At 44.2% G+C, this 27,931-nt stretch overlaps 1 protein-coding gene across 4 annotated transcripts in view; it reads left to right on the forward strand.

Annotated features, from left to right (window-relative positions):
• Positions 1-27,931, forward strand: part of nbeal1 (neurobeachin-like 1) — a 503,417-nt gene that overhangs the window by 443,340 nt on the left and 32,146 nt on the right. For 3 of the 4 annotated variants that reach the window (XM_070876167.1, XM_070876168.1, XM_070876169.1), the window contains 3 exons: positions 4,125-4,273; positions 6,893-7,028; positions 8,215-9,447. In XM_070876167.1, the coding sequence (XP_070732268.1) occupies positions 4,125-4,273; positions 6,893-7,028; positions 8,215-8,319 (390 nt within the window). In that variant the 3' untranslated portion in view covers positions 8,320-9,447. Of the gene's footprint in view, positions 1-4,124; positions 4,274-6,892; positions 7,029-8,214; positions 9,448-12,652; positions 12,866-27,931 lie in introns of those variants that run through there. The other variant, XR_011592710.1, reaches the window with a different exon arrangement.

Below are 27,931 nucleotides of genomic sequence, written 5' to 3' on the forward strand. Positions count from 1 at the left end.
TGAAGAACGCAGTGTGCAGATCCTTATTAAAATAGGATTTATTTTGAGATAGCTGATTATTATGCTTTATTTTATGCCGTGTTCAGGTATCTCCCCTCTCTTTCTCGCACCACCCCCCCTCCCCGAAACCTGATTTTTAATCTATGTTCCGGATATATACTGCAGAATCTGCAGTGTCCCAACACACTGCTACAGAGTGGTAGAGGCACGTTTAAAGCCACACTTGGCGAGTTCCTAAAATCAGTTTGCGAAGCTGGCCACGGCAGGCAGGGTAAATTGGGAGGGTCAGTCGTCTTATGCCTCCCATGTGCATCCCGACTGCAGTGGGAAAGGCCACAGCACAGCAGAGTCACTTTGCACTCGAGTGCCCAGAAAGGAGAAGAAAAGAAGAGTAAAATTAGAGAGCAACTTAGATCTTAATAAATCGTGTGTCATAGCTGAAGGGTATCCACCCCTTTTTATGGCCCATTTAGTTGGATATTCTGAGCCCACAGACTTCAAAACATAACATACAGAACAAAAAGCTGTATTGGGGATGCACATAAATGCACTCCCACAAGCTAAGTTACAGACTTGCATTAATAAATAATTTTGTGTAATTAAATACATTTCAAGCTGCACTGATGTCCTAGGGGTAACATTTGCTAATGCAATTCGGGAGTGTTTAAACTAATATGGCAGGGGAATGGGAACCTATGCAGCGAGACAGGGCGAAGTAATATGGAGTCAGAAACAGATGGTGGAAAGGTAAAAAGCAATAGTGGAAGGCCGAGTAAACAAAGGCAAGAAACAAAAAGGGCCACACTATATCATAATTCTAAAAGGACAAAGGGTGTTAAAAAAACAAGCCTGAAGGCTTTGTGTCTTAATGCAAGGAGTATCTGTAATAAGGTGGATGAATTAACTGTGCAAATAGATGTTAACAGATATGATGTGATTGGGATTACAGAGACGTGGCTCCAGGATGATCAGGGCTGGGAACTCAACATCCAAGGGTATTCAACATTCAGGAAGGATAGAATAAAAGGAAAAGGAGGTGGGGTAGCATTGCTGGTTAAAGAGGAGATTAGTTAGGAAGGACATTAGCTCGGATGATGTAGAATCTATATGGGTAGAGCTGCAGAATACCAAAGGGCAAAAAACGTTAGTGGGAGTTGTGTACAGACCTCCAAACAGTAGTAGTGATGTTGGGGAGGCCATCAAACAGGAAATTAGGGGTGCATGCAATAAAGGTGCAGCAGTTATCATGGGTGATTTTAATATGCATATAGATTGGGCTAACCAAACTGGAAGCAATATGGTGGAGGAGGATTTCCTGGAGTGCATAAGGGATGGTTTTCTAGACCTTTCCGTCGAGGAACCAACTCGGGGGTGGGGTGGGGGGGGCATCTTAGACTGGGTGTTGTGTAATGAGAGAGGATTAATTAGCAATCTTGTTGTGCGAGGCCCCTTGGTGAAGAGTGACCATAATATGGTGGAATTCTGCATTAGGATGGAGAATGAAACAGTTAATTCAGAGACCATGGTCCAGAACTTAAAGAAGGTTAACTTTGAAGGTATGAGGCGTGAATTGGCTAGGATAGATTGGCGAATGATACTTAAGGGGTTGACTGTGGATGGGCAATGGCAGACATTTAGAGACCGCATGGATGAACTACAACAATTGTACATCCCTGTCTGGCGTAAAAATAAAAAAGGGAAGGTGGCTCAACCGTGGCTATCAAGGGAAATCAGGGACAGTATTAAAGCCAAGGAAGTGGCATACAAATTGGCCAGAAATAGCAGCGAACCTGGGGACTGGGAGAAACTTAGAACTCAGCAGAGGAGGACAAAGGGTTTGATTAGGGCAGGGAAAATAGAGTACGAGAGGAAGCTTGCAGGGAACATTAAGACGGACTGCAAAAGCTTCTATAGATATGTAAAGAGAAAAAGGTTAGTAAAGACAAACGTAGGTCCCCTGCAGTCAGAATCCGGGGAAGTCATAACGGGGAACAAAGAAATGGCAGACCAATTGAACAAGTACTTTGGTTCGGTATTCACTAAGGAGGACACAATCAACCTTCTGGATATAAAAGGGGTCAGAGGATCTAGTAAGAAGGAGGAACTGAGGGAAATCCTTGTTAGTCGGGAAATTGTGTTGGGGAAATTGATGGGATTGAAGGCCGATAAATCCCCAGGGCCTGATGGACTGCATCCCAGAGTACTTAAGGAGGTGGCCTTGGAAATAGCGGATGCATTGACAGTCATTTTCCAACATTCCATAGACTCTGGATCAGTTCTTATGGAGTGGAGGGTAGCCAATGTAACCCCACTTTTTTAAAAAAAAAGGAGGGAGAGCAAACAGGGAACTATAGACCGGTCAGCCTGACATCGGTAGTGGGTAAAATGATGGAATCAATTATTAAGGATGTCATAGCAGCGCATTTGGAAAGAGGTAACCTTATAGGTCCAAGTCAGCATGGATTTGTGAAAGGGAAATCATGCTTGACAAATCCTCTGGAATTTTTTGAGGATGTTTCCAGGAGAGTGGAGAAGGGAGAACCAGTTGATGTGGTGTATTTGGACTTTCAGAAGGCTTTCGACAAGGTCCCGCACAAGAGATTAATGTGCAAAATTAAAGCACATGGGATTGGGGGTAGTGTGCTGACGTGGATTGAGAACTGGTTGGCAGACAGGAAGCAAAGAGTAGGAGTAAATGGGTACTTTTCAGAATGGCAGGCAGTGACAAGTGGGGTACGGAAAGGTTCTGTGCTGGGGCCCCAGCTGTTTACATTGTACATTAATGATTTAGACGAGGGGATTAAATGTAGTATCTCCAAATTTGTGGATGACACTAAGTTGGGTGGCAGTGTGAGCTGCGAGGAGGATGCTATGAGGCTGCAGAGTGACTTGGATAGGTTAGGTGAGTGGGCAAATGCATGGCAGATGAAGTATAATGTGGATAAATGTGAAGTTATCCACTTTGGTGGTAAAAATAGAGAGACAGACTATTATCTGAATGGTGACAGATTAGGAAAAGGGGAGGTGCAACGAGACCTGGGTGTCATGGTACATCAGTCATTGAAGGTTGGCATGCAGGTACAGCAGGCAGTTAAGAAAACAAATGGCATGTTGGCCTTCATAGCGAGGGGATTTGAGTACAGGGGCAGGGAGGCATTACTACAGTTGTACAGGGCCTTGGTGAGGCCACACCTGGAGTATTGTGTACAGTTTTGGTCTCCTAACTTGAGGAAGGATATTCTTGCCATTGAGGGAGTGCAGCGAAGGTTCACCAGACTGATTCCCGGGATGGCGGGACTGACATATCAAGAAAGACTGGATCAACTGGGCTTGTATTCACTGGAGTTCAGAAGAAGAGAGGGAATCTCATAGAAACGTTTAAAATTCTGATTGGTTTAGACAGGTTAGATGCAGGAAAAATGTTCCCAATGTTGGAGAAGTCCAGAACTAGGGGTCACAGTCTAAGGATAAGGGGTAAGCCATTTAGGACCGAGATGAGGAGAAACTTCTTCACCCAGAGAGTGGTGAACCTGTGGAATTCTCTACCACAGAAAGTTGTTGAGGCCAATTCACTAAATATATTCAAAAAGGAGTTAGATGTAGTCCTTACTACTAGGGGGATCAAGGGGTATGGTGAGAAAGCAGGAATGGGGTACTGAAGTTTCATGTTCAGCCATGAACTCATTGAATGGCGGTGCAGGCTAGAAGGGCCGAATGGCCTACTCCTGCACCTATTTTCTATGTTTCTATGTTACCACCCCCCCGCACCCCCCAAGCTATTTTACAAACTAACTTTGTTTGAATTTGATTTATCGTTTCAGCAGAGATAGAGGGCTATAGCAGGGAGTGTCTGGGGCTTTGTAAGCCAGATAGTTTGGACTCATAGTTGCTGTTTAGAAACCTTTGTTGAAATGTACAGAATGTGCTTAAAAACTCTACAGGAATAAAGTAATTCCTGCACTGATCCCTGCCTCTCCTCCCTGGATACATCCTAAAATTTGGACAGGAAAATAAATGTCAAATCGGTTGTACTGTGTGAATACTATGATCCATTTAACAGCATGTTTGACTGCAGTGGGCTACATTTCTCTCACAACTACCATCCTTTGACCCCTTTTCTGCAGGACAATAATGCTCTACATCTATACTCTGTGAATGGCAAGCACTTGACCAGTGAGACTATGAAGGAGCAAGTGTCTGACCTGTGTGTCAGTGGAGAACATATTGTTCTGGGCAGTGTGGAGGGATTTCTGTCTATACGGGATTTGTACAGGTGAGGGTAAATATTGGAAAAACATCATGAACCGGAAAATAAAATCAATCCCAAACTTTAATTTGGCAAGTTGTTGGTAGTCAGTTCTCATTATTAACAAGCCCTATCACTAAGAATACCACTTTAATTTATGTGAGAGAACAGTTTGCTTATGAATATTCCATTTTAATCTGTCGCATGTTGAGCATAGCTGCAAATTGCTGGGGAGGAAATGGTTGGCTGGAGTTTCAGGTATTCAAGGTGACGGCTGTGCTTGAACCAGACAACGAAGCAGTATTCAGTAATAATTACTGCTTGGCTTATATGAGATCAGGGTTCATACTGATCTAATATACTGGTTTTGCTTGTATTCGACTTTTCAGTTCCTTTCTCCTTGTTTGTCTTTAGAAAGCTCAATTCCTTTTACATCTAATTTAAATGCACCATTTTATTTATCTTTTCCACCACCCTGTTTCATTGAGAGCAAGCTTAATACATTTAAGTCATTCTTAATTAAGTTTGTTCATTGCACCTATTTGTGAAGCGTCTTGATATTAAAGGTGTTATATCACACAAGTTGTATATTTAAAACCTGGTATCATTTATTGATTTTTTAAAAATTAATTCCACTCTCAAGCTGTATGTATCAAATTGGCCACTATGCTCTGTGTGGTCTCATCAGTGCTTTACAGACTCTTGCTATGGCCTTGAGGTGAAAGATTTTGGGCTGGAATTTCAGCGACTTTGCGACCGGGTTTTTGCTGTGATTTGACCCTCCGCGGTGAAAACCCGATCGACGGGATCTTCGATTACCTTTTTTGGGGCAGCGCTTCCAAGTCCCGCCGAGGAGATGAACACCACCGTGCAACATTAGAAATCGCGTTTGCGATCGATTTTTTTTGACTCTCTCTGAACCCGTATTCTGTACCCAGAATACCGACAGGGAAAAACCTGCATTGCAGCCCTGCCAGCGGCGGTAAGTATGAAGACCTGCAAAAAAGGTAAGTTAAAGATTTCATTTTTTAATTCTTTTTCAGCGATTTAGTCGATGAATGTTTTGTGAATTTTTTTTTGTTGCAATTTTTTTGTTTTTACCCTCTATCGGCCCCGGGCTAAAGTTGCTGAAATTTGCGGTTTGCGCCACGAATCCTCGTGCAACGCCGATTTTTATCCAGTACACAAATTAAAGGCCGAAAATCGGGCCTAAAAATGGCAGCGAAACGAAAACGGTAATTTTGGAGAAAAAATACCGTTTTCGGAAAACCAAAATTCTAGCCCAGAGAGTTACGGTATCAGCCGTGACGCAGGTGGTAGCACTTTCGCCTCTGAGTCAGAAGGTTGTGGGTTCAAGTCTCAATCCAGAGTATTGAGCACAAAATCTAGGCTACCACTCCAATGCAGTACTGAGGAGTGTTGCATTGTTGGTGTTGCCGTCTTTCCCCTTAGCACTATTTTAAAGAAGAGCAGGGCAGATCTCTCCAGTGTTCTGGCCAATATTTATCCCTTAACCAACATCACTTATTAAAATTTTTTTTTAAATGATCTGGTCATTCTCCCATTGATGTATGTCGAATCTGGCTGCTGCGTTTCCTGCTTTACAACAGTGACTACATTTCAAAAAGTGTTCCATTGGCTGTAAAATACTTTGGAATGTCCTGAGGTCATGAAGGGTGCTTTATTAGTGCAAGTATTTTCTATCTGTCTTTCAGAACATAAGAAATAGGAGCAGGAGTAGATCATACAGCCCCACAAGCCTGCTCCGCCATTCAATAAGATCATGGCTGATCTTTGACCTCAATTCCGCATCCCTTGATTCTCTTATTATCCAAAAATCTATCGGTCTCAGACTTGAATATACACAACAACTGAGCATTCACAGCCCTCTAGGTTAGAGAATTCCAAAGACTCACAACCCTCTGAGTAAAATAATTTCTCCTCATCTCAATCCTAAATGGTCGACCCCTTATCCTGAGACTATGCCCCCTAGTTCTAGACTCTCCAGCCAGGGGCAACAGCCTCTCAGTATCTACCCTGTCAATCCCTTTCAGAGTCTTATATGTTTCAGTGAGATCACCTCTTATTCTTCTAAACTCTAGAGAGTATAGGCCCAATCTACTCAATCTTTCCTCAGGAGAACCCTTTCATTTCAGGAACGAATCAAATGAACCTTTGGTGCACTGCCTCTAAGGCAAGTATATCCTTCTTCAGATAAGATCAAAACTGTGCACAATACTCCACGTGTGGTCTCACCAAAGCCCATTATAATTGTAGCAAGACTTCCTTATTCTTGTACTCCAACCCCCTTGCAATAAAGACCAGCATACCTTTTGCCTTCCTAATTGCTTGCTGTGCCTGCAGGTTAATGTTCTTTGTTTCGTGCACAAGGACACCTACATCCCTCTGAACACCAAAACGTAATAGTTTCTCACCATTTAAAAAAATATTGTTTTTCTCTTCTTCCTCCCAATGTGAATAATCTCACACATCCCCACATTATACTTCATCTGCCACCTTCTTGCCCACTCATTTAACCTGTCTATATCCCTTTGCAGAATCTTTATGACCTCCTCATAGCTTGCTTACCCTTTTTGTCATAAGAACTGGACTTGGAGTTAACATTTCTGCAATATTTAATTTCAGCCTGAAGCTCAGTGCTGCCCCACTAGCAATGCGATTGCCTATTCACTGCGTGTCCATCACCAAGGAGAACAGCCACATCCTCGTGGGACTGGAGGACGGCAAACTGATCATCGTGGGTGTGGGCAAGCCAGCTGAGGTAAAGTCCACAGTCATGAACTACATCTACAAGACGGTGGAGACCTCCCACCTGCCTTTTCTATCGCAGCTCAACCTAAAGTCGCCCAGCCATCTCTTGCAGCAGTGCAACAGATTTCAGTTTCCAACATCAAGCAAAGAGTCAGGAAACTAGAATTCAGCACTAGGGGTAGACAGGGTGACTGGGGACTAGAGTGGTTCCTTGTTCTGGCAGCCCTTTTATATCATGCCACGTTATTTTGGGAAGAAAAGGAATAATAGCGAAGGACCAGCAAAGGTACAAGAGGATGTAGAGCATTCACAGGAACTAATGAGAAGAACCATGAAGAGGAAGGGAAGGTCGCATTCCTTTAAAGAGGCTTATTCAGAGTTTAGTGAAATTAAGAAATTCCAGCTGCATGATTACCAAAATAAGAAAATCCAATTAAGACCAAATCCTCATCAATCAAGGACACTATTTACAGGGAAACCTTTGAGCACGTTAACAGGTGTGCAGCAGGATTGTAGACACCAAGCGTAAGGAAAAGGAATAAGAACATATATCATAGATTTTTGTTTGAAAAGTTTTTTATTGGTTTCTAAAATGTTTTTTAAAGCCAGGAATTGCAAGTCAATTCTCTTTTACTTCAGAGCTGTTATGTTGGTGCCCATCCATCAGGTTATGAGCATCCATTACACCAACGTAGTATCTTCAGATTCTCTGACGGTTACCCTTTCTAAATGGCAGCTATTCTATTCTATTCTGGCGCCTACAAGACTCATAAAGAAATGTACGCGTCCTGACTCTAAGGAAGTTAAATGTATTTGCTGTCAGTTTGTTTCTGCTTGCTCTTTAGTATCCTTCCAAATTTGTACATTTAAGATGCTGATTTTTAAAAATGGAAGCAAAGTTTTCCGACTTCTCTGGGATGTGCAGTTTCTCCATTGTAATCGAACTGAGCCTGTCAATTTTACTTGTTCATTCTCATCACTTTCATTGCACAATGGCAATAAACTATTCCTTTTTATTAAAAAATTATGATAGGTTAGCCTTGAGTAGAGGCAGATCAGCCAGGACAAAGGGGTGCTGGGGCAGTGGTCTGCTTACTCATTTCTAGCTCTTGCTCAATCAATTTTACTCAATTCTTCAAACTGGTGACCTTTTTCCTTCTCTTCTACTTTTTATTTTTTCTTCCTTCCACAAACAGATGCGATCAGGGCAGCTTTCCAGAAAGCTCTGGGGTTCAAGCAAACGTCTGAATCAGATCTCGTCTGGAGAAACCGAGTACAACCCTCAAAGCGAACTCAAATGATGGGGATGCAAGACCGAAGGGGAAAAAAATCCCGTGGCTTCCTGTCTGCCGTTACTGATCATTTCTGTTTTCCTCTTTTTCCACCCAAATGAGACTATGCAACAAATCAACGTGGCCATTTCTGATCATATAGTACTAATTACATTTTAATGAATCTTCCTCTGTAGCCTATCATAGGTGGTAACGGAGCTCCTTCACTCCCAAAAAAGAATCCTGAAGCTTCTGTGCAAAGATGGCTGCCTTCTTGCTTTCTTTCGGGTTTTTTTTTTAACGGTCAAAGTACTGGTGTTGTTTTAAACTTTCCCACTCTGGCATTTTAAAATACTTAAAAGGACCAGTTAAGAAGAATGAATCCTGTCGGTTGGCTTTATAATTGTCGAGGACAGCGCATGGCCGCTGTCACATTAACCAGCACTGGAATGGAGAGCTCATCTCATCAGTCTCTCTAGAGGAGAATAGATGCAACGCACCAGCTATCACGTACCTCTGAAAGATGTACATGTAACCTAGAGACAGTCTCCTGTTGTGGCTGCCTGGTATCTGTTTTAAAAGCTCAAGAGATAACAGTTTCTGTTTTTGCTCGGTGCAATGGCTTTCAACCCAAGACTGTGGAAAGACCAGACCTGTCTGCACACACTTGTGATGTGGTAGATAAACTGATATCATCAAAATGATTTGTTCGTCCTTACCCCCTGCTTCCTTAGCCTAAAGAAACCTTTTAAACCATGAGGTGTGTTTCATGTTAATCAAGTTTCATGGTGACATGCTTTTTTTTTCATATCTACTTGGGAGGCTGGCTCCCTCTTGTATCAATCAGTACTATTGCACAAACCTAAATACATTAGCCTCCATTTCCCAGATGTACTGTTCTTCTGTGTGCACTTTATATTGTAAACATAATTTATGGAATCAAAATTATTTTTATTTAGTTTTTATTTTTCAAATTACTACTTCACCTAAAGTGTCAACCACTTTCATAGCTGCTAGCAGAAGGGGACCAATGCAGGATTTAAATATGTTTAAATCTGCCACCACCCCCCTCCTCACCCAACCTAGCTTATCTCCGGTTAAGTAGCAGCAGATAAAATAATAATGTGCGGAGGTGTCTGCCTGTTCCAGCCCTGCCGACTGCTACCGGGGGGGGGGGGGGGGGGGGGAGGGGTGATAAAGTGATGAGAGAGGAGGTGGATGGGGAATGGTAGCTTTGGAAGTACAGATATCCCACCCTAGTACCTCACCATCACCTACATATTAGGGGCCCTGCAATAGAACATGGCAGATGGCGCTACACAGGCACGTTAAAGGCATGTTGTGATGGGAATAGCATCATTGCATGTGTCCGCCATTTCATTGATTCATCAGCTTGAAGATGTTTTCTATGACCAGTACCTGATGACTGCTAGATATTGGATGAGTGGAATTGTGAAAGGCTTCCATGTGAAGAGGCTCTGTGAAGGAAACAGTGTGATGGAGGGCGAGCAAGATAGAGTAATCAAAAAGACCACCAAATCATAGTACATCATAGGCACTACCCCTCATGTATGGACCCGTGAATTAGAAACCGTATATTTTTTTTGATGGTGGGAGCAAACGATGCCACCTTAACTCGTTCTGAATGTTGACAAATTCAGAAAGCGGGCGAGAATGTTTTAAAATGGAACAGCAGCCTTGAGGAGAACTTAAAGGAAAGGGAGTTGTGAGGAAAAAGTATGCATATGGCACGTATTTGTGTCATTGGGTACATTTGATTTGGTTCACTTAAAGGTAGCTGTTTTCAGAGGACCAAGGTCTGTAATTTTACATGCAGCTCATTGATCACACTATTTCTATTCAGAATAGAATGGAGCTTCACTTAATAGAGCACTGATAGGTGGAGCTAAATTATTCCTTCAAAAGCTGATTGCTGCCTTGTAGAAGTGACAGATGCCATCTTTTGCCTGGAGGACCAATGAAAGAGCTAATCCAATCCATAGCTGTGCACCGATAATCTAGACATTGGTTATATTTGTAGTGTATAGATTTTATAAAACAAATGGGTAGAAAGGTGTTTCAGATCAGATGCACGCCTCATGGTTTTGATTCATATAAACAACAGAAAGTAGCTTGTACAAGTTATATAAGCACCTCCCAATCTGTCATTTTCCCACTGCCTTTAATTAACTGTTATTCTTAAAAACGGTCAATTGCACTTGTATAGCACCATTATCATGGAAAACATCCCAAACTCTCACTTCCTAGTGACTCAGCTAGCTCCGTTCTTTGGACTGTAAGACCAAGTGGCATTAATGAACAAATATTTGTGACTTAATACAATTGCATGTTTCCCTATGACCAGCTTTTTTTTTTTATTTGTAGCAAGAAGCCAGGTCATTTCCCTATGTGAAAATGGACTTTAAAGAGATCCAAAATTGGGTAACGACAGTGTTTGTACCGGTTAGTCTGTGCTGGTGAAATTGACCTCAGACATTGTCTGGAGTTGCTTTGTGTTCTAAAGGATAGACTGTTGTAGCATTGCTATTAAATACTGATGTGGGGAAGGACTGTTAGCACCATGTCTGTGATGAGCAAAACATTCCCTTCTCAACAGATGCATAAGCTCATTCACAACATACTGCCACTGTAAAGTCACACTGCAGCCAAAATAGCAACCTCACACAGCAAAGTACACAAGATCAGCAGTGGCGTATTTAGCTGTCAATGAGTTGAAGTTCGTGTGCTTGATAAAATAGCTAGGGAATTGTGTATGGTATGCAATTCTAGCCTGCCAGTCTATGTAGGTATTAGGTTCTAAAACTATTGTTAATTTTCTTCCTGTATGGCAATAGCAGGGGTTTGTACAATGCTCATTCAATCTAGCTGAACTTCTGTTGAACCCAATTCACTCTACCGTGCTGGCTGAGTACAGATTGAATTAGGAACTTGGATCCGCTGATAACCTGTTGCAGCTTTAAACCACATTTGTGCCTAGTTTGCAGCAAGCCCATCCTGAACTTTCATGTGACCCCAATAGGTTTTCCATTCAAATTAGGATTCCCATTAATTGTTACATTCAAATATTAATTGATCATAGCATATAATTGTATTTTAAGGAGCTATTTAAGGTAATATAAATAAGATGAGAAAAATATTCAGACTTTTATAGTTTTTCCAATAACTGCTTTGGCATTTTACTGCAGAAAGTTTTTCATGTACATTCATTTTGGGGAATGTTTTATGCCAAATGGGGTGTTTCAGTGCTTTAAAGAATCTCTCAGTTTTTAATCTGATATTTATGTGTACTGTATATAATATTGATATTATTCAGTGCTTTTTAAAGAACAATTTCCATCTATTATATGTTTCCAGCCCCGTTTGTGCAGTGCCCAGGAGGTGACAGATTCTAACTTTTATTTTAGATTGTGCTGTAATTTAACAACACACTTCTGTGTTTGTATATTTGCTGATTTAAAAAAAAATAAATAAATGTATAGTGTGGTCTTTGAAAGGTTTCCTTTTTGCACTTTTCAGGTACTGCAGATTGTAAAATTTAAAGCTCTGATGTACACATTATCTGTACATAACAAATTTATCAGATTAGCTTTGTATACAGAACCAATAGGACTAAAGGCAATAAAGATGGGATAATAAGGGGTGTGGTGTTTGTGTTTTGTGTAAGTATTAATACTAAGGACTGTAGCAGCATTTTTGCACCAGAATAATAAAGAATTTTAAAAATGAAGTGTCTTTTCATTTAAAAAGAGAAATTTCCATTGATTTATCCGGTAATTTTTTTTTTCTTGCAAGATAAAGGGTTTGGACTGATGTGATGTGAGATCTGACAAAGATAAAACTGCCCAGTCCACCCAGTCTGAATAGTAACATAAATGCTTAGTTGTTGAAATAATTTTTAAAAAACTCCAGGGCATTTTAGTTCCTTGTTTATCATCTGCAAGGATCACTTGAATCTCTGTACTGACTCGATTCCAGCACTGTTTCCCCCTGCATTGTTCTGATTCGATTGCTAACTATGCGTTACCATCCCTGAGAGTGCGAGCAACAAGTCAACAAAATTATAAAAAGAAAAGGAAAGACTTGGATTTATATAGCGCCTTTCACGACCACCGGATGTCTCAAAGCGCTTTACAGCCAATGAAGTACTTTTGGAGTGTAATCACTGTTGTAATGTCAAACTGTACGGCTTTATATTCTGGTCATATGGCTCTAAATGAAGTCTTGGATGAATAGTTCAAAACCACGGTACATTGTGCATTAAAATCTATTGTAATGAATATAGTTTGTGTTTTTATATTCCTTTTCCATGTCGTGAGCAACCTTGGTTTTCCTTTCCATGCAGGCTGTGGCATTCTTGCCCAATGTCTCAGCGCCTATCAGTTTGATCCTAATTCTCGCTCCTCTCAGCTTTATCATTCCACCGCTTATGATCTTCATGTAGTTTTTCTCAAGTCAGTGGAAGACATGTGGACCAGACCATGCGACTGTCAAATGGGTTGTCTTAAGATGTGATTTGGATAATCATGGAATTTTCACGTAAGTGGCAAAATTAGAGGTAAGATACCTGTTTCGAAGTAACTATACCTAATGTCAGCCACTATTTTGAATTCAGTCATGATTGAAAACCTAACTGTAAATGAAAGGTTCCTGTTTCTCCAGAATATAAAACACCCCCAAACTTAACCCAATTTTTTCCAACCGTACTAAGTTTTAACTGTTTAAAAACTGGTTTTGAACTTAAAATAATGAAGAAACACTTGCATTTATATAGTGCCTTTCAAAACCTCATGACATTCCAAAGTGCTTCACCGCCAATGAACTAGGTTTTTTTTTAAGTTTAGTCACTGTTCTAATTTAGGAAATGCGACTGCAAATTGGTGCACAGCGAGGTCCCACAAACAGAAATGTGATAATGACCAGTTCAATTTTTTTTGGTGTTAATTGGGGGATAAATATTGGCCAGGGCGCCGGTGAGAACTCCCTTGCTCTTCTTCGAAATAGTACCATGGGATCTTTTATGTCCATCTGAGAGGGCAGACGGAGCCTCAGTTTAACATTTCATCCGAAAGACTGATCAGACAGTGCAGCACTCCCTCAGTACCAATGTTTCCTTTAAGCAATGCAGCACCACGGATTTCCCGTGCAGCCGGCTCGGCAGCTTTTCACTGCAAAAAGCTGTGCATGCGCGGTATTTTGAATGGGTCACGCACCCCCAAAGAAATATCAGGGAACATTGCTCAGTACTATACTGGGAGCGTCAGCCTAGATTTTGTGCTCGTCCCTGGAGTGGGACTTGAAACTACAAGTAGAGGCAACGATTCCTAGAAAAGAACCGTCAGTATAGACTGAGTTAATCGTGGGGGAAGGGAAAACTTCAACAGGCTACAGAAGCTGTGATTCAGGAAGCAAGAGAAATTAACATACAAGTTGGTGGGTCGCTTTATTTTTGGGAATGTTTAATTGTAAATATAACTAAGTGTTAAATGTTTGGACGCACAGCACGTCGGACGCGAGGTGGGAGGGTTCAGATTGCCAACTAGCCAGTGATGAAAAGAATTTAAGTCAGTTGAAACAAAAGTGTGAAAGCCCTCCATTTTCTTCTTAGACCATAGAGCTCTTGGTATGGCCTTCTCCCAAACCTCTACAATTCTCTTCTATGCTAATTACTGGGATACATGTTTTTTTTCCGAAAACAAAGAATGATTCTTGCTCCAATTTTCCCTTTTAGGGAAGGAGGTAGAGGGGAAAATAAAACAACAGCTGCTCCCTGTAGCCACACATTTATGAAATTGAACCATAACTGCACCATTGTGGTGTATACATTGTTCCTCCAGTTGATTGCACTATGGCATCAGCTGTGTCAGGTATAAAGTCCTGGTAATTGTGCACTGCTTTAACATCCGGAGTGCTGTAGGAATTCTCCTTCAATGGCAATTCTGCTGTTTGCATCAGTATTGCGAAAGGTTGAAAGTGTTCAAACAGTTCATATCTGTGGATTTCCCTTCCCTCTTCTCTCCAAAATTGGCAACAATTTGCATTTATATAGTGCCTTTTACATGACGAAACTGCCTAAGACACTTCACAGAAGCGTAATCAGCCAAAAATTGATGCTGAACCAAAGATGATAATCTTGGGAGGAGGGTAACTAAAAGCTTGGTCAAAGATGCAGGTTTTGAGGAGGTCTAGAGGTGGGGAGAGAAGTTTAGAGAAGAAAGCCCTGAGCTTAGGGTCTAAATAGCTGGAGCAATGGTGGAGCAAAGGGAGTTGGAGGGGTGAGTAAGAGGCCAGAGTTGGAGGAACACAAAGTTCTCGCAGAATTCTTGGAGGGTTGTCGAGGTGGAGGAAGTTACAGAGATAGGAGGGGAAAGACCATGAATGGATTTCAACATGAAGGTGAGAATTTTAAATTTGAGGCTTTGGGGCATTGCGAACCTTATACAGAGCAACAAGAGCAGGAGTGATGGGTGACCTGGTGCAGAATAGGATACCGAACAAGTTTTACGAGCTGAAGTTTATGGAGGATGAAAGGCTGACCACGAGAGAATTAAAACAGTCCTGCCTGCAGATGAGAACAGCATGGATGAGTGTTTCAGCAGCAGATGGGATGGGGGAGGGACTTGGGTGCGGGGGCGGTGATATTCGAGTTAGAAGTAGGCAGTCTTTGTGTTGGAGGGGATATAGGATTGGAAGCTCAGCTCTGGGTCAAATCTGATGTCGCAGTTGCGAACAGTCTTTCAATCTGAGGCAGCAGCCAGGGAGGGGGATGGAATCTATGACGAGAGTGTGCAAGTTGTGGTGAGAATCAATGACAATTGCTTTGATCTTCCAATATTTAACTGGGGGAAATTGGAGCTTATCCTGGACTGGATGTTGGACGAGCAGTATGATAACACAGAGGCGATGGAGAGGTAGAGCTTGGTGGTATCAGTGTACCTGTGGAACCTGACCCCATGTCTTAAGATAATTTGCCCAGAAGCAGCATATAGGTAAGGAAGAGGAAGGAGCCAAGGATTGATCCTTGAGGGACTCCAGAGGTAACCGTACAGGGGCAGGAAAAGAAGCCATTGCTGGAGATGCTCTGTCTATAACTGAATAGGTAGGAGTGGAACAAAATGAAGAAAGTCACAGAGTGGACAACAGAATAGAGGTGTTCGAGAAGGATGGTGTGGTTGATTGTGTCAAAGACTGCAGACAGGGAGCAATAGCGTCAGTCACACAGGATGTAATTTGTGACTTAGATTAGGGCCATTTCAGTGTTGGGGCAGAAACTTGATTGGATAGATTCAAACATGGAGTTGCGAGAAAGATGGGATGGATTTGGGAGGCCACAACATGTTCAAGGACTTGAGAGGAAAAGAAAGGAAAGAAATGGGCCAGTAGTTGGCAAGGACAGGGAGATCAAGGGTGGGTTTTTTGAGGAGGAGATGACAGTTTTTAAAAGGAGTGAGATAGCAGCTGAAGGGAGAAAAGTATTTACAATGTCAGCGAGCATGGGGACCAGGAAGAGAAGTGGGGGTGGTCAGCAGTTTAGTGGGAAAGGGGTTAAGGGAGCAGAACGTGGGTCTCGGACAAGATGAACTCTGGCATGGCATGAGAGGCGATGAGAAACTAGGGAAAGATGCAGGTTTAGGGGGAGGGTGAGGGGTAACCTTGAGGAAGGTGATGCAGCAGAGGCAGCTGAATGGATGGTCTCAATCTTGGTGACAAGGAAGTCCATGAGCTCTTTGTACTTGTTTTAGATAGGGGTGGAGGAGGCAGGGGAAGATGGGGTGATGTAAGGAGACAGTCGGTAGCAGAAAAAAAGAAGCCAGGGGCTATTTTTGCTTTCCAGCATGATCCTGGAGTAGTGAGCTGTCTTTGCAGAGGAGATCAAGGCCTGATAGTGCTTGATGTGGTCCAGCCAGATCTGGTGATAAATGACTGAACCAGTTGTGCACAAATATGCACATGTCTGCACATGATCCAAAATGACGAGATTCAACAACATTTGTGTGTCTGATTAGAACCCACTTATTGTAATTAATTTGGGCCTTAACCCCTGAAAATTCTAGGCACAATATTTGCTTTTATCCCGTAGATTTTATTCAAGCAACATTACTTCATTTAACTTTTTCTAGGATTTCCTATAATACAGTTAGACTCTTCACAGCCTATTGGTAATTCAGTTGGCGTGAATCAGTGCAGGTTTTTTGTCGGAAGGAAGCTGAAGTCTGTTCCAGGTTCATGCTCGGTTGCCTTCCTCCCCCTGATAAGTGAGAACACAAATGCAGTCAAGGCCCGAAGATTAACTTGTGTTTTACCATCATCATTTGGGCCCATCTGTATCAATTTGCCCAGTGTTCATACTTTGTTCCCTTTTCACTTCTCTTTCAAAAAAATTCCTGAGAGAGACAAAATCTGAAGTTCGTGTTAAGTATGATTAGATAATTGAAGGATTTGAATATTTCACACCATTGCTCTCTCCTTGGTGAAAGTTTATACAGCACAATGACATGCAAGCTTGATCCTGCGATAGTCACATTGCCTTTATTCATCTCCCTAATCTTTCCTCAGTATCGCAAATGAGTCAGAAGGTTGTGGGTTCAAATCCTACTCCAGAGACTTGAGCACATAATCTAGGCCAATGAGAGAGCGCTGCACTGTCGAAGATGTGCCGTCTTTCAGATGAGGTTGAGCAGAGGACCCGACTGCCCTCTCAGGTGGACTTAAAAGATCTCATGGCAGTATTTCAAAGAAGAGCAGGGCAGTTCTCCCTAGTGTCCAAGCCAATATTTATCTCTTAACCAACATCACTAAAACAGATTATCTGGACATTATCACTTTGCCGAGTGCAAATTACCTGCTGCATTTCCTACATTATAACAGTGACTACACTTCAAAAGTACTTTATTGTATGTAAAGCGCTTTGGGACATCCTGAGGCAGATCGGAGTAGGCGGCGCGGGAGTCCGGGGAAGCCTATAAAGGCCCAACGTCATCGGAGGAGTGTCGGCAGATTGGAGGAGGCAGCGGGGGATCCGGGGAGGTCTATAAAGACCCAACGTCGTCGGAGGAGCGTCGGCAGATGGGAGAAGGCCAGCTGGTGCAGGGAGAGAAGGCAAAAAAGAAGTAGAAAGAAATCGAAGGGTGACGTCACAGCCAAGGGGGTAAGTGATTGGTGAGTAGTTTTTCTTTTTCTTTTCCATTATCAGTAGGTAACCTTTAACATTGTTGCCAAATTAAGTTAATTTAAGGGTTAAGTCATGGCAGGAGAGCTCAGGCACGTGTCATGCTCCTCCTGTGCTATGTGGGAACTCGGGGATGCTTCCAGTGTCCCTGAAGACTACATGTGCAGGAGGTGTATCCTGCTGCTGCTCCTGACAGACTGCATTGCAGCACTGGAGCTGCGCATGGATTCACTCTGGAGCATCCGTGATGCTGAGGATGTCGTGAATAGCACGTTTAGTGAGTTGGACACACCGCAGCTAAAGGGTACACAGGCAGATAGGGAATGGGTGACCAGCAGGAAGAGCAGTGAAAGGAAGGTAGAGCAGGGGCCCCCTGTGGTGTTCCCCCTCCAAAGCAGTTTTGGGTACTGTTTGGGGGGGGGGGAGGGATGATTCATTGGGGAGGGCAGCAGCAACCAAGTTCATGGCACCGTGGGTGGCTCTGCTGCACAGGAGGGCAGGAAAAAGAGTGGGAGAGCTATAGTGGTAGGGGATTCTATTGTAAGGGGAATAGATAGACGTTTCTGCAGCCGCAATCGAGACTCCAGGATGGTATGTTGCCTCCCTGGTGCAAAGGTCAAGGATGTCTCTGAGCAGCTGCAGGACATTTTGGAGGGGGAGGGTGAACAGCCAGTTATCGTGGTGAATATAGGTACCAACGGTATAGGTAAAAAACGAGATGAGGTCCTACAAGCTGAATTTAGGGAATTAAGAGTTAAATTAAAAAGGTTGGACCTCAAAAGGTAGCAATCTCAGGATTGCTACCAGTGCCACGTGTTAGAGTAGGAATTGCAGGATAGCTCAGATGAATACAAGGCTTAAGGAGTGGTGCAGAAGGGAGGGATTCAAATTCCTGGGACATTGGAACCGGTTCTGGGGGAGGTGGGACCAGTACAAACCGGACAGTCTGCACCTGGGCAGGACCGGAACCAATGTCCTAGAGGGAGTGTTTGCTAGCGCTGTTGGGGAGGGGTTAAACGAATATGGCAGGGGGATGGAAACCTATGCAGGGATACAGAGGGAAGTAGAATGGGGGCAGAAGCAAAAGATAGAAGGAAGAAAATTAAAAGTGGAGGGCAGAGAAACCCAAGGCAAAAATCAAAAGGGGCCACATTTCAGCCAAATTCCAAAGGGGCAAAATGTGCTAAAAAGACAAGCCTGAAGGCTCTGCCTCAATGCGAGGAGTATTCGTAATATGGTGGACGAATTAACTGGGCAGATAGCAGTTAACGGATATGATATAATTGGCATCACGGAGACATGGCTCCAGAGTGATCAAGGCTGAGAACTCAACATCCAGTGGTATTCAACATTCAGGAAGGATAGACAGAAAGGAAAAGGAGGTGGGGTAACGTTGCTGGTTAAAGAGGAAATTAATGTAATAGTAAGGAAGCACATTAGCTTGGAGGAAGTGGAATCAGTATGGGTAGAGCTGTGGAATACCAAAGGGCAGAAAACGCTAGTGGGAGTTGTGTACAGACCACCAAACAGTAGTACAGAGGTTGGGGACAGCATCAAACAAGAAATTAGTGATATGTGCAATAAAGGTACAGCAGTTATCATGAGCGACTTTAATCTACATGTAGATTGGGCTAACCAAACTGGTAGCAATACGGTAGAGGAGGATTTCCTGGAGTGTATTAGGGATGGTTTTCTCGACCAATAGATTGGGGAACCAACTAGAGGGTTGGCCATCCGAGACTGGGTGATGTGTAATGAGAAAGGACTAATTAGCAATTGTTGTGCGACGCCCCTTGGGGAAGATTGACCATAATATGGTACAATTCTTCATTAAGATGGAGAGTGACACAGCTAATTCAGAGACTAAGGAAAGGTACCTTCGATGGTATGACATGTGAATTGGCTGGAATAGACTGGCAAATGATACTTAAAGGGTTGACGGTGGATAGGCAATGGCAAACATTTAAAGATCACATGGATGAACTTCAACAATTGTACATACCTGTCTGGTGTAAAAATAAAACGGGGAAGGTGGCTCAACCGTGGCTAACAAGGGAAATTAAGGATAGTGTTAACTCCAAGGAAGAGGCATATAAATTGGCCAGAAAAAGCAGCAAACGTGAGGACTGGGAGAAATGTAGAATTCAGCAGAGGAGGACAAAGGGTTTAATTAGGAGGGGGAAAATAGAGTATGAGAGGAAGCTTGCTGGGAACATAAACACTGACTGCAAAAGTTTCTACAGATATGTGAAGAGAAAAAGATTAGTGAAGACAAACATAGGTCCCTTGCAGTCAGAATCAGGTGAATTTATAATGGGGAACAAAGAAATGGCAGACCAATTGAACAAATACTTTGTTTCTGTCTTCACGAAGGAAGACACAAATAACCTTCCGGAAATACTAGAGTACCGAGGGTCTAGCGAGAAGGAGGAACTGAAAGAAATCCTTATTAGGCGGGAAATTGATGGGATTGAAGGAAATCCCTAGGGCCTGATCGTCTGAATCCCAGAGTACTTAAGGAAGTGGCCCTAGAAATAGTGGATGCATTGATGATCATTTTTCAACAGTCTATTGACTCTTGATCAGTTCTTATGGACTGGAGGGTAGCTAATGTAACACCACCTTTTTAAAAAAAAAGGGGAGAGAGAAAAGAGATAATTATATAACCGGTTAGCCTGACATCAGCCGTGGGGAAAATGTTGGAATCAATTATTAAAGATGAAATAGCAGCATTTCATCAAGTCAGCATGGATTTATGAAAGGGAAACCATGCTTGATGAATATTCCAGAATTTTTTTGATGATGTAACTAGTAGAGTGAACAAGGGAGAACCAGCGGATGGTGGTGTATTTGGACTTTCAAAAGGGTTTTGGCAAGGTCACACAAGAGATTGGTGTGCAAAATTAAAACACACGGTATTGGCGGTAATGTACTGACGTGGATAGAGAACTGATTGGCAGACAGAAAGCAGAGAGTCGGGATAAACGGGTCCTTTTCAGAATGGCAGGCAGTGACTAGTGGGGTACCGCAGGACTCAGTGCTGGGACTCCAGATATTTACAATATACGTCAATGATTTAGATGAAGGAATTGAGTGTAATATCTCCTAAGTTTGCCGAGGACACTAAGCTGGGTGGCGGTGTGAGCTGTGAGGAGGATGTTTAGAGGCTGCAAGGTGACTTGGACAGGTTAGGTGAGTGGGCAAATGCAAGCCAGATGCAGCATAATGTGGATAAATGTGAGGTTATCCACTTTGGTGGCAAAAACACAAAGACAGAATATTATCTGAATGGCGGCAGATTAGGAAAAGGGGAGGTGCAACGAGACGTGGGTGTCATGGTACATCAGTCATTGAAAGTTGGCATGCAGGTACAGCAGGCGATGAAGAAGGGAAATGGTATGTTGGCCTTCATAGCTAGGGAATTTGAGTATAGGGACAGGGGGGTCCTTACTGAAATTGTACAGGGCTTTGGTGAGGCCTCACCTGGAATATTGTGTTCAGTTTTGGTCTCGTAATCTGAGGAAGGACATTCTTGCTATTGTGGGTGTCATGTATCTTACATTATTATATATAACTCCTAACATGCTATACATGACTGTAATAAGATATGACCTGTAACCACCAGCATATCTCACCACCAGGGGTGCACTTGCAAGAGACAGGTATATAAGGACAGGTCTCAGGCAAGTGCAACATTTCCAGAGCTGTGAAATAAAGGTGCAGGTCCAGAGTGACCTTGACTTCAGTACATGCCTCGTGTGAATCTGTACTGAGGGGACAGGACTTTACAGTGGCGACGGGTTACGGGATTACAGAATCCACAGAATGGCGAACAACGGATCAGATGAAAAGTACAATGCGGGAGACAATTGGGAGGACTTTATAGAAAGGCTCCAGCAAAGCTTTGTAACCAAAGACTGATTAGGCGACGATAAGGCAGACAAGAGAAGAGCCCATCTCTTGACTAGCTGTGGCTCGAAAACATACACTTTAATGAAGGATCTGTTGGCATCTGAGAAACCAGCAAGCAAGTCGGTTGAAGAATTGAGCACACTGGTAAGAGACCACCTGAAGCCAGCGAGCAGCCTACACATGGCCAGACACAGGTTCTACAACTACAGACGCTGTGTGGGCCAGAGCATACCCAACTTCGTGGTGGAACTTCGGAGGTTGTCAAGTTTATGTGAGTTCTCCGATGAACTGAGGAGAGAAATGCTGAGAGACTTTTTCATTGAAGGAATACGCCACGCAGGCATATTCCGAAAGCTCATAGAGACCAAGAACCTGACCATAGAGGCAGCAGCACTGGTTGCTCAGACATTCTTGGTAGGGGAAGAAGAAATGAGGTTGATTTACAATGCAGGTACAACAACGAACGAAATATCGGAACAAGAAGTTCACAGCACTAAACAAGCTGCTATCCCCACACAGACAAAACCGGGAGAACAGGCTCTCGACAGCAGGCAGAAGCCATCAAGGGCCACAGGAACGGCCGTTCACACCTCATCAACCCACAATGCGAACAATCAACTACAAACTGAGAGAAGCTCAAGTGAGATCAGCTAGAAGCAGCTCATTCTTTGGGAACACTTTGAACAATGGAACAGGTCTGTGCTGGAGGTGTGGGGGTGGGCACTCGTCAAGGGGATGTCGATTTCAGCAATCTGTTTCAGAAATTGTGAATATACAGGGCATTTGGCCCGCATGTACAAAAAAACGGCAGCTCGGCTGGTATATGAATCGGATGGGTCGGAAAGCGGACCAGAAGATGGTGGGGACAGTACCCAGGACACCGATGTACAGCGGGTCGACACGATCAATGGCCGCTGCTCCTACAACAGGACGCCTCCTATAATGATGAGGGTCCTGGGATATCTGTCAACATGGAGCTGGATACGGGAGTGAGTCAATCTCTCATGGGCGCTCAACAATTTGAACAACTGTGGCCGCATAAAAGAGACAGACCAAAACGCACAAGGGTCGACACCAAACTAAGGACCTATACCAAAGAAATCGTACCAGTCCTCGGCAGCGCCATGCTCTCTGTCACACACAAAGGGACAGTGAACCGACTTCCCCTGTGGATTGTCCCCGGAGACCCCCAGCACTGCTGGGGAGAAGCTGGCTGGCAAAACTAAACTGGAAATGGGATGATGTCCATGCCATGTCATTAGAGAAACGGACCTCCTGCTCAACAGTTATAAAGCAAAGCGATTTGAACATCTCTTTCAGCCAGGTGTGGGCACTTTCAAAGGGGCCAAAGTCAAAATCTACATCACAGGATGTGTCCATCACAAGGCCAGAGCTGTACCCTATGTGATGAGGGAAAAGATTGAACACGAACTAGACAGGCTTCTGCGGGAAGGCATTATATCACCTGTGGAATTTAGCGACTGGGCAAGTCCCATCGTCCCAGTCATGAAGCCTGATGGATCGATACAAATCTGTGGGGACTACAAATCTACCATAAACAGAGTCTCCCTACAGGACCAGAATCCACTGCCCAGAGAGGAGGACTTATTTGCCACATTCTCAAAATTGGACCTCACATCTGCGTATATGACGCAAGAATTGACTGAGAAATCCAAGCTACTCACCACCATCAACACACATCGAGGCCTTTTCATGTCCAATCGATGCCCATTCGGCATCAGGTCGGCAGCTGCCATATTCCAGCGCAACATGGAGAGTCTGCTCAAGTCCATCCCGGGGACGGTTGTATTTCAAGACGACATACTTATCACGGGCAGGGACACCGACTCCCATCTCCGTAATTTGGAGGAAGTACTAAAGCGGTTGGATCAGGTAGGCCCGAGTCAAGAAATCCAAGTGCCTGTTTCTCGCACCCGAAGTTGAATTTTTCGGCAGAAGGATTGCCGCTGATGGAATCCGCCCAACAGAGTCCAAAACAGAAGCAATTCGCCTGGCACCCAGGCCCCGGAATGTCTCAGAACTGCGTGTCTTTCTCGGGCTACTCAATTACTTTGGGAACTTTATGCAGAACTTAAGCACGCTGCTGGAGCCTCTCCACGTGCTACTCAGAAAGGGGTGCGATTGATTTTGGGGGTCGCCCAGGAACGCGCCTTCAATAAGGCACGCAACCTTCTGTGTTCCAACAGTGTTTTGACTTTCTTTGATCCAGGTAAAAAGCTAGTTCTCACATGCGATGCGTCAGTGTATGGGGTCGGGTGCGTTTTGCAACATGTCAATAGTGCGGGTAAATTACAACCCATAGCTTATGCCTCCAGGTCACTTTCGCGGGCGGAGCACGGGTACGGAATGGTAGAGAAGGAGGATCTCGCGTGCGTGTATGGTGTCAAAAAGATGCACCAATACCTTTTTCGGGGCCAAGTTCGCATTAGAAACCGACCACAAGCCCCTCACGTCCCTCCTATCCGAGAGCAAGGCAATAAACACCAATGCCTCGGCGCGAATTCAACGGTGGGCACTCATGCTGGCGTCCTACGACTATACCATAAGGCACAGACCAGGCACAGACAACTGTGCCGATGCGCTCAGCAGGCTACCCCTGGCGACCACGGAAGGGTCTGACGAACAGGACTGTGAGATAGTCATGGCAATCAATGCCCTTGAGTCCACAGGTTCACCCATGACGGCTCGCCAAATCAGAGCCTGGACGGCCAGCGACCACACGTTATCCTTAGTAAAAAGATGTGTCCTAACCGGTGACTGGGCAGAGGCTCACGATACCTACCCCGAGGAATTAAAACCCTTTCACAGGCGCATGCATGAGCTATCACTACAAGCAGATTGCCTGATGTGGGGCAGCCAAGTAGTCATGCCTCTACGAGGCAGAGAGGCATTCGTCCGGGAGCTCCACCGCGAGCACCCGGGGATCGTTCTCATGAAGGCCATAGCCAGATCCCACGTCAGGTGACCTGGTATTGACGCGGACTTGGAGCTCTGCGTCCAAAGATGCACCATTTGTGCCCAACTCAGCAATGCCCCCAGGGAGGCTCCACTGAGCCCCTGGCCTACCAAACCGTGGTTGCGGGTGCACATAGACTATGCGGGCCCATTCATGGGCAAAATGTTCCTCGTAGTTGTAGATGCATTTTCAAAGTGGATCGAATGCACCATTTTAAACTCGAGCACAACCTCCACCACTGTGGAGAGCCTCGCAACCATGGTTGCAACGCATGGAATCCCTGACATATTGGTCAGTGACAATGGTCCATGCTTCACCAGCGCAGAATTCCAAGACTTTATAATTGACCACGGCATAAATCACGTCAAGACGGCACCGTTCAAGCCGGCCTCCACCAGCCAGGCGGAGAGAGCAGTGGAAATTATTAAACAAGGCATGCTTAAAATCCAAAGTCCCACGCTGCAGGGTCGCCTGTCGCGACTGCTGTTGGCATACAGATCTCGTCCGCACTCACTGACTGGGATCCCCCCGCGCAACTGTTGATGAAAAGGACTTTAAAAACAAGGCTCTCATTAATCCTACCGGACATGCACGAAATCATTGAGGCAAAGCGCCGTAAGCTGACTGAGTACCATGACAGAAATTCGAGGGGAGATGGAATGAGATAGGGGACAAAGTGTTTGTACAAACTATGGCAGGGGTCCCAAATGGCTTTCAGGGACAGTAACGGGCAAGGAAGGAAACAGGCTCCTGGTAGTACAAATGGACAATGGCAAAACCTGCCGGAGGCATGTAGACCAAGTCAAAAGCAGATTTACCAACAACACTGCGGAACCAGAGGCAGACTACAATGTGGAACTCACACCACACCTGGTGGACAGACAGAGGGAACAACCTGAGGAAAGGGCAATCCCAACAGACAGCCCAGGCGAGATACCAGCAACCACACCCAAGGAAAAACAGACACCAAGGCAAACAACTGAACCACAACTCAAACGCTCCACAGGAGAGCGTAGACCACCTGAGAGACTGAACCTATAAAGACAATAAGACCTTGGGGGGAGGGTGATGTCATGTATCTTAAATTATTATATATAACTGTATCCTAACATGTTATACATGACTGTAATAAGATATGACCTATAACCACTAGCATACCTCACCACCAGGGGTGCACTTGCAAGAGACAGGTATATAAGGACCGGTCTCAGGCAAGTGCAACATTTCCAGAGCTGTAAAATAAAGGTGCAGGTCCAGAGTGCCCTTGACTTCAGTACATGCCTCGTGTGAATCTATTGAGGGGACAGTACTTTACAGAGGGAGTGCAACGAAGGTTCACCAGACTGATTCCCGGGATAGCAGGACTGACATATGAGGAGAGACTGGATCGACTGGGTTTGAATTCACTGGAGTTTAGAAGGATGAGAGGGGATCTCAAAGAAACATATAAAATTCTGACGGGACTGGACAGATTAGCTGCAGGAAGAATGTTCCCGAAGTTGGGGAAGTCCAGAACCGGGGGTCACAGACCTAGGATAAGGGGTAAGCCATTTAGGACTAAGATGCGGAGAAACTTCTTCACTCAGAATTGTTAGCCTGTGGAATTCTCTACCGCAGAGAGTTGTTGATGCCAGTTCATTGGATCTATTCAAGAGGGAGTTAGATATGGCCCTTACGGCTAAAGGGGTATGGAGAAAAAGCAGGAAAGGGATACTGAGGTGAATGATCAACCTTGATCTTATTGAATGGTGGTGCAGGCTCGAATGGCCTACTCCTGCACCTATTTTCTGTTTCTATGAAAGGTGCTGCCACAAACTCCATTCCCTCGCCACTGACTCCATCCCTCTCCCCAACTCTGTCTGAGGCTGAACCAGACTGTTTGCAACCTTGGTGTCATATTTGACCCTGAAATGAGCTTTTGACCACATATCCGCAGCAAAACTAAGACCGCCTATTTTCACCTCCGTAACCTTGCCCGTCTCCACCCTTGCCTCAGCTCATCCGCTGCTGAATCCCTCATCCATGCCTTTGTTACCTCTGGACTTGACTGTTCCAACACACTCCTTGCTGGCCTCCCACATACTACCCTACGTAAACTTGAGATGATCCAAAACTCAGCTGCCTTAGTCCTAACTCGTACCAAGTCCTGCTCACACATCACCCCCGTGCTCACTGACCTACATTGACGGTTAAGCAATGCCTCGATTTGAAAATTCTCGTCCTTGTTTTCAAATCACTCCATGGCCTCGCCCCTCCCAATCTCTAATCTCCAGCCCCAAAACCCCTTTGAGATGTCTGCGCTCCTCTAATTCTGCCCTCTTGAGCATCCCTGATTATAATCGCTCAACTTTTGCCCAGGGCCCAAGCTCTGGAATTCCCTGCCTAAACCTCTCTGCCTTTCGAACTCTTGCTTCCTTCAAGCTGCTCTTTAAAACCCACCTCTTTCCTGCCTAATTTCTCCTTATGTGGCTTGGTGTCAAATTTTTTGTTTCATAATACCCTTGTGTAGCATCTTGGGATGTTTCACTATGTTAAAGGTGCTATATAAATACAAGTTATTGTTGTATAAATACAAGGCCTTTCTTTATAGGTCACATTGTTCTGAGCAAATACTACTACAGCAATGTGTAGTTATAATATTCCCTATTGACTATTTAAGACTGTTGATGATGGCCCTTTTTTCTCTGCCTAAGTTCACGGCCTGTCAGCCTGTTGCACATTTCTGGTGGTGGGATGCAGGCCTCATCTTCCCTCCTTACTTCGCTGAAGAAGTAACAGCAATAAACCCCCTGCACTGCCAGCACGCCACAACCCATTGAGCCAGGCAAAATAAATCCTTAAAAAGAAACAGCAGTTATGTTAAGTATGTAGCTGCAAGAGGTACAGGGAAAGCAAAGTAAGAAGGTAGAGTGTGTGGGGGTCATGGGGGGGGGGGGGGAAAGGGGAAAAAAGAACAAAGAAGTGAAGAGGAGTGGGAAGGAAAGTAAGAACTATGCTGGCAACTTTGAAATCTGGAATTAACTGAGAGATGGCCTTCTTGTGGTGAGAACTGCTTATGAGCAAGTCTTTGACAGCACTTCCAAAACCCGAAACCAGGGCAGCAGGTGTGTGGGAACACCTTCACCTCCAAGTTCCACTTCAAGTCACACATGGTCTCGACTTGAACATATATCATCATTCCTTCGTCATCACTGGGTCATAATCCAGGAACAGCCTACTTAACAGCACTGTGGGAGCAACTTCACCACATGGACTGAAGTAGTTCAAGAAGGCTCATTACCACCTTCTCCAGGACAAGTAGGGATGCCAGTCGTGGCAGTGTTGCCCACATCCCAAGAATGAATAAATGACAAAAAGTCACAGCTGGGATTTGTGGCCCTTGATGACAAATTGCAAAGCACGTCGACCAAGGGCAAAGTTTTATTAATTCCAGGGTCTGGATATTCGTACGTGATTCACACGTCGAACAATAGTGTACTGATAATTTGGAGACTCGGTGCAGCAGCACATCAAGGAATGCACATTTCACCATCTTGAGCAATGAATTGCAGTGCTCCATATGATAC

The sequence above is a fragment of the Pristiophorus japonicus genome, chromosome 3, assembly GCF_044704955.1.
Source record: "Pristiophorus japonicus isolate sPriJap1 chromosome 3, sPriJap1.hap1, whole genome shotgun sequence".
Lineage (NCBI taxonomy): Eukaryota > Metazoa > Chordata > Chondrichthyes > Pristiophoridae > Pristiophorus > Pristiophorus japonicus.